Consider the following 13334-nt stretch of genomic DNA (forward strand, 5'->3'; position numbering starts at 1 on the left):
AGAGCCCCCATCGCGTACTGTAGCAGACAGGAGCAGTCACCTGCAGCAGAACTCAGCCCGCGCTCAGCAGCCCTTGCTAGGAGGGAATTGCTTTGGGCGGCACTAGACCGATTGCTATTGGAGAAAGCCACCAGCCAGGCGAGTGACACGTGACAATATGGTCTGTGACCGACCGTTGGTGTGGCACTACCAAATTGAATCATTACTGGTGGGCTGAGCAGCGTCAGTGGTAGAGATATGGCTTCCACACTTGAAGCATAGCGACTCGAACTCATCCGTGACACGATCCAAGACCCTCAACCGTATACTAACGCACAGATTGCCGAAGCTGCCCATCATCCGCTCGAACCTCCGATGCTTTGGATGTGTCAGGGCCCCGGCCAACGGTATCGGCAGACGACGAACGATCACTCCACCCATGTGTTGCGAACATGAAGGACTGGACTGGCTCAGGATGAGAGGGACGACAGGACATGGGAGGACAGGACGTGACCACGCCACGCCTACCACGTGTGCCACGCGCACAACGCGCACCACCTCAAAACTTAGGATGTTACTGTAGCTTCTTCTTCTTTCTCTTTTTCCTCCCCAGCTCTTGAGATCCTTGAACACCACGCAGACAGTTTAAATAAAAGTTTATGAGTCCTTCTGAAGCTTTTCCTAAACTGGCGTACAACACCATGCTTGAGGCTCTCTGCGAACGTCTCGAAAAGCCGGATCTATACCAGGATGAGATGGCGGTCTTCTTGTGGGATGAGTTCCGTGTCCTTGTGACATCATACAGCATCAGAGTGCTCGCATCGGCTGGGTGGTCGGAGAAAGCCGCAAGGAGGATAGCGAGGGAGCGAAATACCGAATTGCGAGACTACAACCTCCATACTATATCATCCTTCCAATCCTACCACTTAGTGGATGTGGATGAGTCTGGCTGTGACAAACGAGTGGGATTCCAACGAACAGGATGGTCTCCATTAGGGGTGACGCCTGTCCAAATTTCTCGATTCCACCGCGGGCAACGATACCAGATACTGCCCGCATATGCCCAGGATGGTGTTGTTTTTTCGCGTGTTTTCCGGGGATTGACGGATGCGGTCGTGTCTGAGGATTTTATACGGCAACTCCTGCATCACTGTGGTAGATGGCCGGAACCGAAGTCTGTTCTTGTTATGGATAATGCATCTTTTCATCGTACGGAGGGTGTTCGGCAGATTTTTTTAGCGGCGGGTGTCAAATTGGTGTACTTGCCGCCTTACTCGACCGATCTTAATCCGATCGAGGAGTTATTCGCTGAGCTAAAAGCCTTCATCAAACGACGATGGCTGGTGTATGAAGAGAACCCGGAGCAAGGATTTAATAACTTCCTGGAATGATGTGTTGATGTTGTAGGGGCAAAATGTTGTACGCTAGTAAGGAAAAGCTTTAGAAGGACTCATAAACTTTTATTCAAACTGTCTGCGTGGTGTTCAAGGATCTTAAGAGCTGGAGAGGAGAAGAGAAAGAAGAAGAAGCTACAGTAACATCCTAAGTTTTGAGGTGGTGCGCGTGGTGCGCGTGGCATACGTGGTAGGCGTGTCCATGTCCTCCCATGTCCCTCCTCTCATCCTGAGATTGTCCAGTCCTGCCATGTTCGCAACACAAGAGAGAAAAGCGCGGAGGGGCATTTTCGACGCGTAGGTTAGAACATTGAAGAACCTTAAATCATTGAATTTATATCTCGCACTGTACCTCCCATAATTTGATTAATGCTAGCATCTCTCTCACGCAAATAACGCAGTTGCTCCTTCTTCTATATTCCACTTGCATCGTTTGACCTAATACTCAATATCCCCAATAAAACGCCGAGCAATGCCCCTCTTAACGCCGTTTTTTATAAAAAATTCCGGGTCCTGATCCTCGTGAACCTGCATAAAGTCTAGACCATCTTCAAGCGTAGCATCACGGGCTTTGCGAAACTCTGCCTTCAGCTTCTCATCATCAACTTGTGATTGCTGCCAGTCACTATATTCAGCAACGGCAAGGTCTCGGAGACCAGGTATCTCCAGGAAATCACTGATGTGCTTTCCGGGACACACGGTCGACATGATGGTGGGTGTATTGGACACAGAAAGCGGAGGTGACTGCGCAGGAAGCACGTTAATGATGGTTATAGGAGGATGTGCCGCTGGGGATTAAGCGGCTCCCTTGTGTCTCTCGAGTCGCTGCTGCTCCTGTGTATATAGTTTCTCACGAATTGACTCAGGAACGTCATCATGTGAGTTCAAAACACCGCCCTGCTCCACGTAATTCACAAGAGCCCTTAGATTTGGCACAGTCAATTTGATATGCTTTTTACCAATAGGGTCACGCCAACAGTGTGGCCCTAGATCACATGCACTATTAGAGTACCGCATTATACTGTAAACCTGATCCCAGACAGGAGGGCGCCCAGTGACCTGTTCTTGAGCATTAATCTCTGCTTGCCGATCAAGCAACATATGCTGGGTAGCAGATGAACTGTCCCGCTTATCCGCTGATCTAGAGCCAGAACTCTGGGTATGGCTGGCCTCCGTGTAGTTGAATGATATGTTCAGTGTTAGCTTCTTCCCAGTACGGAAAAGATCACCCCACCCGAGGAGTTGTTTCTCCACGGTAGGCCAATCCACATCAGATTTATCACAAGAAAGAGTGAGGTCCGGTTGATTACGGTGATTCACCGACACAACGATAGCTATGTCATCGATTTCAACCTTCTTTTGAGGAAATTTCTTGCCTACGAGTTCCTTCAATTTTGGCTCCAGAAATAGACGCTAATGAAACCGCGGAGCCAACACAAGGTCTTGCTCTGTATTCTTCCGGATGTTGTACGCCAGTTCAGAAAAGCTTTAGAAGGACTCATAAACTATTCATTCAAACTTGACTGCGTGGTTCCAAGAATCTCAAGAGCTGGAGAAAAGAGAAAGAAGAAGAAGAAGAAGCTACAGTGACATCCCAAGTTTTGAGGTGGTGCGCGTGGTGGGCGTGTCCCTGTCCTCCGATACTGATTTCTTCTGCAGAAGAAATCAAAGTTCGCTAACTCGTAACAGCCTTGACATCGCCCTTAAGTGTTGCACCAGTGTTTGCCTTGTTTACATGTAGATCTTCTCAATTCCATGATATTCCATTTAGATGATCGGCCACTATTCCCTATTTGGATAAACGTCAGCATTTAATTTTGAAGCTCCCTCACAATTGTTGTACGCCAGTTAGGAAAAGCTTTAGAAGGACTCATGAACTCTTATTCAACTGTCAGCGTGGTGTTCAAGGATCTCAAGGGCTGGAGGGGAAAAAGAGAAAGAAGAAGAAGCTACAGTACATCCCAAGTTTTGAGGTGGTGCGCGTGGGGTCGCGTGGTTAACGGTATCTCCCTTCCGATACTGATTTCTTCTGCAGAAGAAATCCAAGTCCGCAATCCAAGTCCGCTAACTCCCGTCAACTCATAACAGTACGCGTGGCACACGTGGTGGGCATGTCCATGTCCTCCCATGTTCTTTCTCTCATTCTGAGGTTGCCCGGTCCCATGTTCGCAAAACAATTCTGCGGCTTGTCCCTCATTAAGATGATCAGAACAGCTTGAATTTATGAATATTGGAGCTGAAAAATTAGATCTTTATCAAAATAAAGACTTACATTTGACATCTTGACATTTAAGCGTTGATGCGATTGAATGTTGAAATTTCAATAGACGCGTCTTTCAACGTTTAGTTCATAACTTGAGGGCGGGAGCTGGCGGTGGATACATAGCCAGTTGTCCTACACAACACATCAATCATGTGAATTATGCAATACCTGAGCACACCTGAGCACACCTTACCTGGGAGCCGTTTTCATAAATGTTTAGTAAATTTGAAACTGTAATTTTGCTGTCATAAAGAAGGTCAATACATATAATGTAGTGGGGGATTCGGTTGCATGTACTGAGAGTAGTTTTCCTGTAGAGGTATGGGTGCCTGATGGCCTTACAGTAAGGAGATGTTATTTAGTCCTTGCGATGCGGGACTCGGGATGGAGGAGATCATCACCCACCTCTCGGTCTGATCGACAGTTTTGATCTGGAGTATGAGAACAGTCTTTACATTCAGATTCCTTACACTTGCAATGTCACACTCTTTTTGATTCCTGTTCATGGTTCCTGATATCGGACTACGCGATTACCTTGGAGGATTCCGAGACTTGCTTGCTTGCTTGTGGTTTTGGTTTGGTTCCTCTATGACTCGACCGCCGTGAGCATTCCCCTCTTCAATAAGTATTATTCCTACTTACGTCCGTCAATTGAAGTGGGAAGCAGATTTCGCTAGTGACTGTAATGAAGTGGGAAGCAGATTTCGCTAGTGACTGTAGAGTCAGGATGGATATCGAATGTCATGCATGGAACGTGTCCATCCGGTGATTGCCAGAATGAAGGCCTGGTTGGAATCTATGATCAGCGCACGACTCTGGCAGCAGCAGCAGCAGAGCGATTGGCTTAATAATTGACCATGGACATAGGAAATAGGGACGCATCGCAGAATGCAGGAGTTATATCCTTGCATACTGTAAATCCAGTATAGTATCATCATTGAATATCATGCACGTCGACGCGTGTCTCTTAATGCGGTTGGATACTCGTTCCTGTAATATCCATGAAGCGAGAGACTGAGGGTGTCCTTGTCCTACTGAGGTGGAACAACGGGCTTGCAGACCTGGTCACGTGATCCTGCGCCGCCGACGCTCTTCCGCTGTCCGCTCCGAATGGACTCCCCAGTCGGGTCTGGGACTTCGGTTTTGTATCATCAGTTTGCGAATGATGTAGTATGGCAGTTACTGTCACATTAACTGCGCCCACTGTGTGTATTGTGCAGTAGGTGGACTGTGGACGTCGTCGATCCCGTTTTAGGGAGCGAGCAACAATTCAAGCCTGAGGGCATGGACGGATATATTGTAGGCCCGCGTGACGCGAATTCTACCGATTCCACGTTGGCTTCCAATTGACAAGAGACATCTCGAGGCACTGATTCTGACGCTCGATTGAAACGGACGGTGCTTGCATGTCCATTAGCCATCACATGATAATTCCATGCAATTGACCGAGACTCTACTCATAACTTTTGGTAGTATTTTCAGCGAGTCTTCAGCAGTTCCACTGCTGAAACTCTGGGTTCGAAAATCTGTCACAACTGGGCGGTGGAATTCGGCAGTACAGAACCGGCAGAATCGAAAATCAACGTCAGGCGGTCCACCAAAACCAAATTTGACCTCATTTTCGAAGATTTAGGACTAATTCCTTGCAGTTCAGCAAGGATTTCAACAAATCTTCCATACCAAACAACCTGAACAAATGGGGACTTGATTATTCCTTTGGGATTCGTCACCCACGAGTCATTGGCTGCAGATCCTTCAACAAGAACATCACCCATTTTCCTGGTCACCAGGGGCAAGTCTACATCATCCATCCATCCGTTTCGGACCGGGCGGTTGAGCAAGCCCGAAGATACTCCCGTGGCTACATAGTAGCTCTACCAAGCCATGATTAACAGTTCCTCTGTGCTGATGGGACAGTCAACGACTCTGCCAAGACCATGCGGATAAAATTTGATCGACGAATGACTGCCTGATGAGTGGTTCGTGAACACTGCGGACCCGATCTTCCGACGTTCGGGGACATGTTCTCATAGGCGGAACGTCCTAATCATGATCTCTTCTCATACTATACCTCATGGCGGGTGCGCAGCAATTATTTTTGTAAGGCTATTGAGTGTGGTATCAGAGAACTAGAAACGACGATGTGTTGCAAATGAACTCCCTCCATCCCACACATGGCTGGTTCATCAGCCACTATGACTTTTGTGTGAGATATCTTCGTAGTCAGATATCTTCGTAGTCAGTGACAGTGTGGGCGTTTAAGCTAAGATCGGTATCCCGAGTCATGACGAACCATAACCCGTTAGGGCTTGTGGATCCTTTCCAGAAAGCCAACGACGGCTATTCGGACTCGGGAGAAGATGATTGTCCTCATATGGTCTGCACTGTCGCCTCCCTAGGAAATTTGTATATACTGGGCGATCTTCCACTTCCACATTTTCTAACCGGTCGCTAAACACACACCGATCAAGATGGCAGCGAATTCACCCACTCACCATGAGCCCTTGGCACTGTGACTCTCAGGCAGAACAGCTACTGGGATCTACGTATGGAATAGCGAAGCAGAAGAAGTAACTGTGTCCTATGCAACAAAGAAACCAAGACGAAGGAGAAAAAGAAAAGGAAGAAGTGAAGGAGGCGAGGAGCAACTACATATACCCATCATGAGGTGGGTCCGCAGTGGAAGATCCCCATAGAAGGATCCGCATGGGAAGATCCGCATGGAAGACTCCCCACAGAAGTAAACAGAAGGCAAACAATCCTCAGGCTCCAGCGCATCCACGTGGGGAAGGTCCAAGGCAACATCCTGAACACAAACACGATCACCTGACCCTGCGGTCACAAACATTGGTCACGTGACCACGACCTCCATTTCCCCAAGTCCATCCACGAACTGGTCAACCAACCCGCCAGTTGGCTGTTGACCTTTGCCCATGCGTCACAGGCACAAGTACCTTCGGAGTTCAATAATGAACCCATACACCGGTCATCAACTGCCAGAACTGCGAGCACAATCCATCACAATGACTTTGATGACGGTTTCTTCTCAAGGTAGCGTAGTTCGGAAGACCTTGCGCGCATCTTGCCTGGCCTTTGATTTTGTTCGATACATTTCCAACTGACTGAAACGTTCTAATCTGTTTTCGTTCCTTACAGAGTCCGTTCGTTCTTTCGCCGAGATAGCCATATTGGTCACGTTGGCCGACATCCGCTTCGAGACAGCAAGGATATTGAAATTCATACATGGAACCTCCCCGATGACCCAGATAATCCGTATGTTCAAAGACATCATTCCACAACCTGGAAAGTGACTACCAAAGGAAGTACATCGACAGACGTCGCTGACCGGCACAGATTCAACTGGAGCAAGTCATACAAATGGGCTCTCACGCTCACCATTTGCTTCATGTAAGCACATCTCCCTCGACAATCATATCACATTGGTCCATTGTTGTGCTTCACTAGGAGACTGACGAATCGCTTTCGCAATTAGTTCCATCCTGACTGGACTGCCGGCAGGATCATATGGTGCCAGTAACGTCTGGATGGAACAACAGTTCCACGTCCAAAACCAACCCTTTCCAAACCTAGCCTGGGCGACCACGTCGTGGAACATGGGGGCAGCATTCTGGCCGTTGATCTTTGTACCCATGACCGAATCCTCTGGGCGCATGCCCGGCTACTTTGTCTCTTACTTTATCCTTGTCATCTCGTTGTTTCCCTCCGCGTTCGCACAAAACTTTGCCACCCTAGTCGTCACTCGATTCTTCGGTGGAGGTACCTCTTCGGTCTCGATCAATATTGTTGGCGGGAGTATCAGTGATGTGTAGTATGGAGATCGCGCGAGAAGTTTGCCAATGTCACTGTTCGGATTTACGAGTGTCGTGGGAATTGCTCTGGGACCTTTCATCGGAAGCGCAATTCAAACCATTAACAAGACAGACCCATGGCAATGGTACGTTGAAGTCTTTTGCCCACAGCATATATTACATTCTTGACACTAATGAGGTTGCACAATTTTACAGGATTTTCTATATTCAAATCATCTACAATACGGCTCTAATTCCAGTCTTCTGGCTCATGCTTCGCGAGACTCGAGGCGACGTGATCTTGAGGAAGAGAGCGAAGAAGTTGCGTCGAGAGACTGGTCGGTCGATCTACGCCGAAAGTGAGCTAAAGACCACCAGCACGCTACAACTGATTCAGATCTCGTTCGAGCGTCCGACGCGAATGCTGCTGACTGAACCGGTGGTCACTTTCTTCACGCTGTGGGTGAGCTTTGCATGGGGCATTCTCTTCCTCTTCTTTTCCAGTGTCGGTCAGACCTTCAGCCATAACTGTGGATGGAGCACATTTTCCACTGGTCTAGTGCAGCTGGCTATCTCTGTTGGCGCCGTTATTGGGATTGTGGTGAATCCCTTGCAAGATTCGATCTACTTGCGCTCCGCCAGCCGGAACCGAGAACGTCCCGGTCGTCCCATCCCCGAGGCTCGTCTTTACACCTCCATCCCCGGAAGTCTACTCTTTGCCGGCGGACTCTTCTGGTACGGATGGGGCAGTGTCTGCAACGGTTCTGTCCCGTGGATCGTCCCAGCCCTGGGCATCGGCTGCACCGGCGTGGGAATCTACTCGATCTACATGGCGGTCGTGAACTACCTGACCGATGTGTACGAGAAATACGCCGCATCTGCACTTTCCGCCGCATCCCTGGGCCGCAACGCCTTTGGTGCATTCTTGCCTCTGGCCTCGTATGAACTCTTCGACAGGTTAGGATACGGTTGGGCAGGCTCTCTACTCGGCTTTTTCGGTGTGGCTCTCTCGGTGGTTTCGGTTGTTCTGGTCTGGAAAGGTCCTGAAATTCGTCGGCGGAGTCCATTCATGCGCCAATCGACGTTTACCCCCGGGGAGGAGACAAGAGCGGACGTAATGACTGACAAGACTGAGGTATGAGATTGCTGCCGGTCATTTTTACCGTCTACAGTAGATTGTGATGATGAAGTTGGTTCCCCAGTTCCTCGAGGTCTCTCTTGTTTTTACCCTTCGTCATCGCTGGGAAGGATAGACCTCCTTGATCGTGACAATCAAGTGACACTGAGGGTTTTGTTCAAATATGATTTTGTCACACATACTCGACTACAATTTTCCCAGTGCGAAAAGTTCACCAATTGCGACACATAGGAACAGACCTACCGTTGATTCTCACAGACGACAATTGAAGTTTCATGTGAAAGTACTGCTACAAAAGACCAACCAAATGGGTATTTGAAGTTGCATGATGCAAATATCATGGTTATGAATGAACGAAATGTCTACTTTCTCTTATGCGCGGATGATCGATGTTTCTCGCGCCGCTTGTGTACGAATGAGAAGATTTGCGGCCCGGAACTGCATTTCACAGTGCATAGTAGACATTGTTTGGACACTACTAATATTGTCGGGTTTATCTTTAATGGGCTGGGCCTATCGTTGCAGGTAGCTACCTATTCTATTTGATCAATTGCATCTCTTGCACCTCGCACCTCATACCACGCGCCTGATATCTGGCACTTGACACCTGACACCTCGCGGATCAAACAACTTCTATGTTCCTCTCCCCTCTCTTTTTTCCCATCATTGAAATCTCGATCCGTGCATCTCCTGACAAGTATCAAGTTTCATCACGTCTCACACTAAATCCCCTGTCTTCATCTCCTGTTGCCTGCACATTGCTGAACTTGCCTGATTCTACAGTCGTTGACCTTTCTCACCTGGCGAATACTCACCACGAGTGCCCTTGCAAGTTGCATTCAGTCGAACAACCGCGGCGAAAGCCTGTCGCAAACCACGCCCCCACTCGACTACGGGTGCACCCCTTGGCTAATGAGCAGCCAGAAGGCCGCCGATCTGTACGGCGTTGGTGCCAGGCTTTGGAGGAAAGAGGACCTCAAGGACATCGAGCATCAATTATCCCACTCTTACACGCTGAAACAATTTACCGTCCGACGAATCAATGGAAGTACAATTGAGATTTTGAATCCTTTCTTCCAGGTGCAAAAGCCCATCAGGTAAGTGTGTGACCGGTATGACTATATCTGACGCAGCCATAACATGGAAAGTCTGATGTCTTCTATAGGAAACCATACGTCGAATTCCAGAATTACTGGCATCTGGTAAACACGGAACCTTTCGGCCCACCCCAGACCTATCTGTGCTCGTACCTGATCGAATGGATCAACGAGACCGAGGAGGACTTTGGCCGAGAGTTGAATCATTGATCACTAAGCCGCTGAAAGTCTTCGACGACAAGACCGCGTTATGGCGAAACAGTGAGGCTTGTAAGCGCTTCATCAGTCTGGTAAAGGGGCTAGTCGGTGCGAGGACCGTGAAAAAGGTCCTCTGGTTCGGTCTCGGCGATATTTGCCGCGCCGTGCCAGACTGGATGAAACAGAATCATGGTTCCTGGAAGAAGGAGATGGACGTGGAGGAAGTGACAAGCCGCGTGATCCAGCATGCGATGGCCCTTACGACCGCCGGGATTTGCAAAGGTGATAGATCAGTGCAACTGCACACCCAGGACCCCGACTATTCGAAAGCTACGAGAAAGCTTCTTACTCGAAAGGGATTCAAGGTAGTCGGGATCCACGGCGCCGAGGAGTTCGTTGAGATTGACGAGGAGACGATCGTCATCTCACCATTTACTGCTGCACCAATCAAGCAGATAATCGCAGATCTGGGCTGTCCCGTCCTGATTCTGTGCACCGGACCCGGTACCTTCAACTCTAAGGCGTAAGTCTTCTCTGACCGAAACTTTGCAGGAAGCCGGTGGCAGACCCCGAGTCGCCGAGGACTAAACAGATGTGGCTCGATTACAACGTCCACAGCATCTCCACACATGCTCGTGACTCGGACATCCGCTATACATTGAAGGGCTTGCAAGTGTATTCCCGACACAGGTAGCCTCGGAAATCATCTTGAGCCGGACTTGAAGGGACCTGCTGCAAGAAGTCAGATGACAAGTAGACGTCGGAAAGTAATGCACCTGATGTTTTTTTGATTCACTCAGTGACAGTCGCTTGAAGGTATCACGGCAACTCCGAGCGAAAGAATGAATCACGCGAGAGACATCGCTCGCGTCTTTTCCTATCTTTTCTCTTTTGCCCTTCAACCGCACGGAAACTTGGCTCCGCGTTCAAACCAGCCAAGATACATATGCATCGGAGTATCAGATGCAAGCGAGGAGAGCAGTACGGGAAGGAGTCATTCTCGACACCTGTGTCAATACGAAAGTGCAGTGAAACTGCAAGCTTCCGAGTACCCATACTTTGCATGAATATTGTGCCAGGCTCAAGCTTTTCTCGATACGCCATCATGGTCAAACCCGTCTATGTGCTAAGGCTGCATACTGAAATCTTAACCACGGTGGCAGCACGGCTCGCGACAGCAGGTTTGATGGAGACGTGGCCTGCCTAGCCGAATTCCAATCGACGTCTTTATTCGAGGACTGGCTGCGTTATGCCGGAACTTGGGGAGGAAGAGGAAGATGATGTGACCCGATGTTTTCATGAGGTTGAATATTGGGCATTATTTGTTGGGAGGACGAGAACTGCTGTGAGGAGTTCCTCTGCAAACCCATCAAGACTGAGAGTATTGTCCATAACCAGACTGGAAGATACCCCTAGATAATAACCGAATTACCAACTTTTTCCACGTATGTTCCTCGCCTCACAAGCTCATTTTGATTTTGGCTTCATCATAAAAGGTAGATTAGTCCAACGGGGACTTTTTTGAACATTCCTAACTTCATCAAAAGCATTCCTAAACTCTTATTCCATGACAAACTAGTTTAAACTAGAGCCGTTCGGGTCTCATGTGCCACGAAATGATTTCGCACTGGCTGCTCAATAGTCAGTGAAATCTTGATCTCGCTTTACTCTGTTGATCATAGGCCAGTCACTGCCCAGTCAATGATAATGCAAAATAGACGTCTTCACAGCAACTGTTTCTTTGGCTTTCTCAGTGCAGTCTAGTCTTTTCAATAAAATTGCCACAATCTCAAATCAAAGGCCTGGCCATGATTCTCATGCTTGAGGTACAATCAAGCATCCTTGAGAGGCTCCTTCTCAGCGCCCTCAATCTGTTTCAAAAACTCCTCCGCGGCCTTGGGATCACCCGCAAAGATGTGATCGGCAACCATGCGGCGCGGAGTCTCTCCTAGCCACTGGAACAGGGAGAAATCCTGAAACTTGTCCGCGCGGAAAATCTCCAGAACCTCTAGCGGCTCGTCATCGCTCAAGTTCTCAATAAAGTGTCCCATGTTGCGCGGCACAATGCCCACATCGCCCGCCATATAGTTGAACGTACGGGCATTCCCTTCCGCAGCGAAGATGGTCACTCTTGCTCGTCCCTTTTTGAAGTAACTCCATTCATCTGCGTTGGGGTGCCAGTGCATCTCGCGGATCGCACCCGGTTGAATTTCCAGATGCGCAGCAGCTACGGTCTTGGAAATCGGGAAGTTTGTTGAGTCGGTGATTCGGACGCTTCCTCCCGAGGTGCGCATGGGCTCTTGTGCATCCATGTGGTGCGTGAATTGGAGCTTGGACTTTTTGAAGCCACGGGGTTTTTCTCTCTCGATGCTGTCGGGCATGGATCCCTGGAAAATGTACTTTTCGCTGTCAGGGATGGACTTGAACGTGTCTGGTTTGACGCGGAAGTTTTCTGCAAGCACTGATTTCGGGGTATGTGCTGTTGATTAAATGGTCAATTTAGCGTGACGGTCCTCAGATTGCAGAAGCCACATGATAGATGTTCAACATCTTGTCTCTCACTCACCCATCCAGTCAGTCAACAGGAAAGTCGACTCTTCGGAGAAATTCCCGTCATCAAAGATCAAAAGGAACTCGGTACCGTTGGGACTCAGTCCCTGTAGAGAGTGCGGATGTCCGGCTGGGAAGTACCAGAGATCGCCAGCTTCGAGATCATCCATAAAGCTGCCACCGTCGGGATCCAGCCCTGTGACCTGTTTGCGTCCCACGTGTGTTAGCCTGGTGCACTCTCACGTTCACAAGGTCAGACTGCACGAACAAAGTATGTTCCACAGAGTCAAGGAATACTTACTCGAACTCGACCAGCCAAGATGTACGCCCACTCTGCCTCGGTATGCCAGTGCAGCTCACGAATAACTCCTTCATCGAGACGCATGTTGACGCCAGCTAACTCTCGACTGGTGGGTAGTTCACGAATCGTGGTTTGACGAGTCCATCCACCCTCCTTCACAAGGCTGCTGTGTTAGTGACACTACTCTTTGGCTCAGTAATCAGCCCAGTGCTTTATCATCGACTCACCTCAATGCGCGTATGCGAATCCGCAAAGCTCCAGCGCATGTTGGACATGCTGCCGTGATCGGTACTCGGAGGACGGACCATGTCGGGATTCTGACGCTCTCGATCTTTGTTTCGTGGTCCTTGAACCGTTGCTCCATGGCCGTTTCGGAACGGCAATGGCTGACGATTCTCGCCTACCGAGTCCACCTTGTGGTCATACGGGTCCCGATGATCCGGGGTGAATGGAGGAGCAGCTGCATGACCGAAGATCTGCTGGCGATTACTCGCCGGGATGCGCATCAATTGTTGTAATGCTTGATCGGGGGCAGGAACCGCAGAAGCTCCTAAGAGCAAGCCTAGATGGACTAAAGCTTGCAATGAAGATGAGGGGAAATGCAT

The 13334-nt window shown here is 49.1% G+C and overlaps 6 protein-coding genes across 6 annotated transcripts; 4 read left to right on the forward strand and 2 right to left on the reverse strand.

Annotated features, from left to right (window-relative positions):
* Positions 1-680: 680 nt before the first annotated feature.
* Positions 681-1370, forward strand: N7539_008443 (uncharacterized protein; the record flags this gene model as incomplete). Its single annotated transcript, XM_056938043.1, has 1 exon — positions 681-1370. One exon carries the CDS (start codon positions 681-683, stop codon positions 1368-1370), a length of 690 nt encoding a protein of 229 aa, XP_056787135.1.
* A 441-nt stretch (positions 1371-1811) lies between these two features.
* On the reverse strand, positions 1812-2081 carry N7539_008444 (uncharacterized protein; the record flags this gene model as incomplete). The annotated part of the gene is made up of 1 exon (XM_056938044.1): positions 1812-2081. The coding sequence occupies one exon, from the start codon at positions 2079-2081 to the stop codon at positions 1812-1814; it is 270 nt and encodes an 89-aa protein (XP_056787136.1).
* Positions 2082-6793: 4712 nt separating this feature from the next.
* N7539_008445 (uncharacterized protein) lies at positions 6794-8586 on the forward strand (the record flags this gene model as incomplete). The annotated part of the gene is made up of 5 exons (XM_056938045.1): positions 6794-6909; positions 6991-7044; positions 7130-7465; positions 7517-7591; positions 7662-8586. Coding segments are annotated over 5 exons (1506 nt in total), but the record flags the coding sequence as incomplete, so codon positions are not given.
* Positions 8587-9495: 909 nt separating this feature from the next.
* Positions 9496-9890, forward strand: N7539_008446 (uncharacterized protein; the record flags this gene model as incomplete). The annotated part of the gene is made up of 2 exons (XM_056938046.1): positions 9496-9680; positions 9749-9890. The coding sequence occupies 2 exons, from the start codon at positions 9496-9498 to the stop codon at positions 9888-9890; spliced, it is 327 nt and encodes a 108-aa protein (XP_056787138.1).
* Positions 9891-10054: 164 nt separating this feature from the next.
* Positions 10055-10572, forward strand: N7539_008447 (uncharacterized protein; the record flags this gene model as incomplete). Its single annotated transcript, XM_056938047.1, has 2 exons — positions 10055-10401; positions 10431-10572. The coding sequence occupies 2 exons, from the start codon at positions 10055-10057 to the stop codon at positions 10570-10572; spliced, it is 489 nt and encodes a 162-aa protein (XP_056787139.1).
* Positions 10573-11710: 1138 nt separating this feature from the next.
* On the reverse strand, positions 11711-13334 carry N7539_008448 (Oxalate decarboxylase OxdC; the record flags this gene model as incomplete). The annotated part of the gene is made up of 4 exons (XM_056938048.1): positions 11711-12357; positions 12445-12631; positions 12730-12882; positions 12957-13334. The coding sequence occupies 4 exons, from the start codon at positions 13332-13334 to the stop codon at positions 11711-11713; spliced, it is 1365 nt and encodes a 454-aa protein (XP_056787140.1).

The sequence above is a fragment of the Penicillium diatomitis genome (genome assembly GCF_028827545.1).
Source record: "Penicillium diatomitis strain IBT 30728 chromosome Unknown utg000012l_segment0_segment0, whole genome shotgun sequence".
Lineage (NCBI taxonomy): Eukaryota > Fungi > Ascomycota > Eurotiomycetes > Eurotiales > Aspergillaceae > Penicillium > Penicillium diatomitis.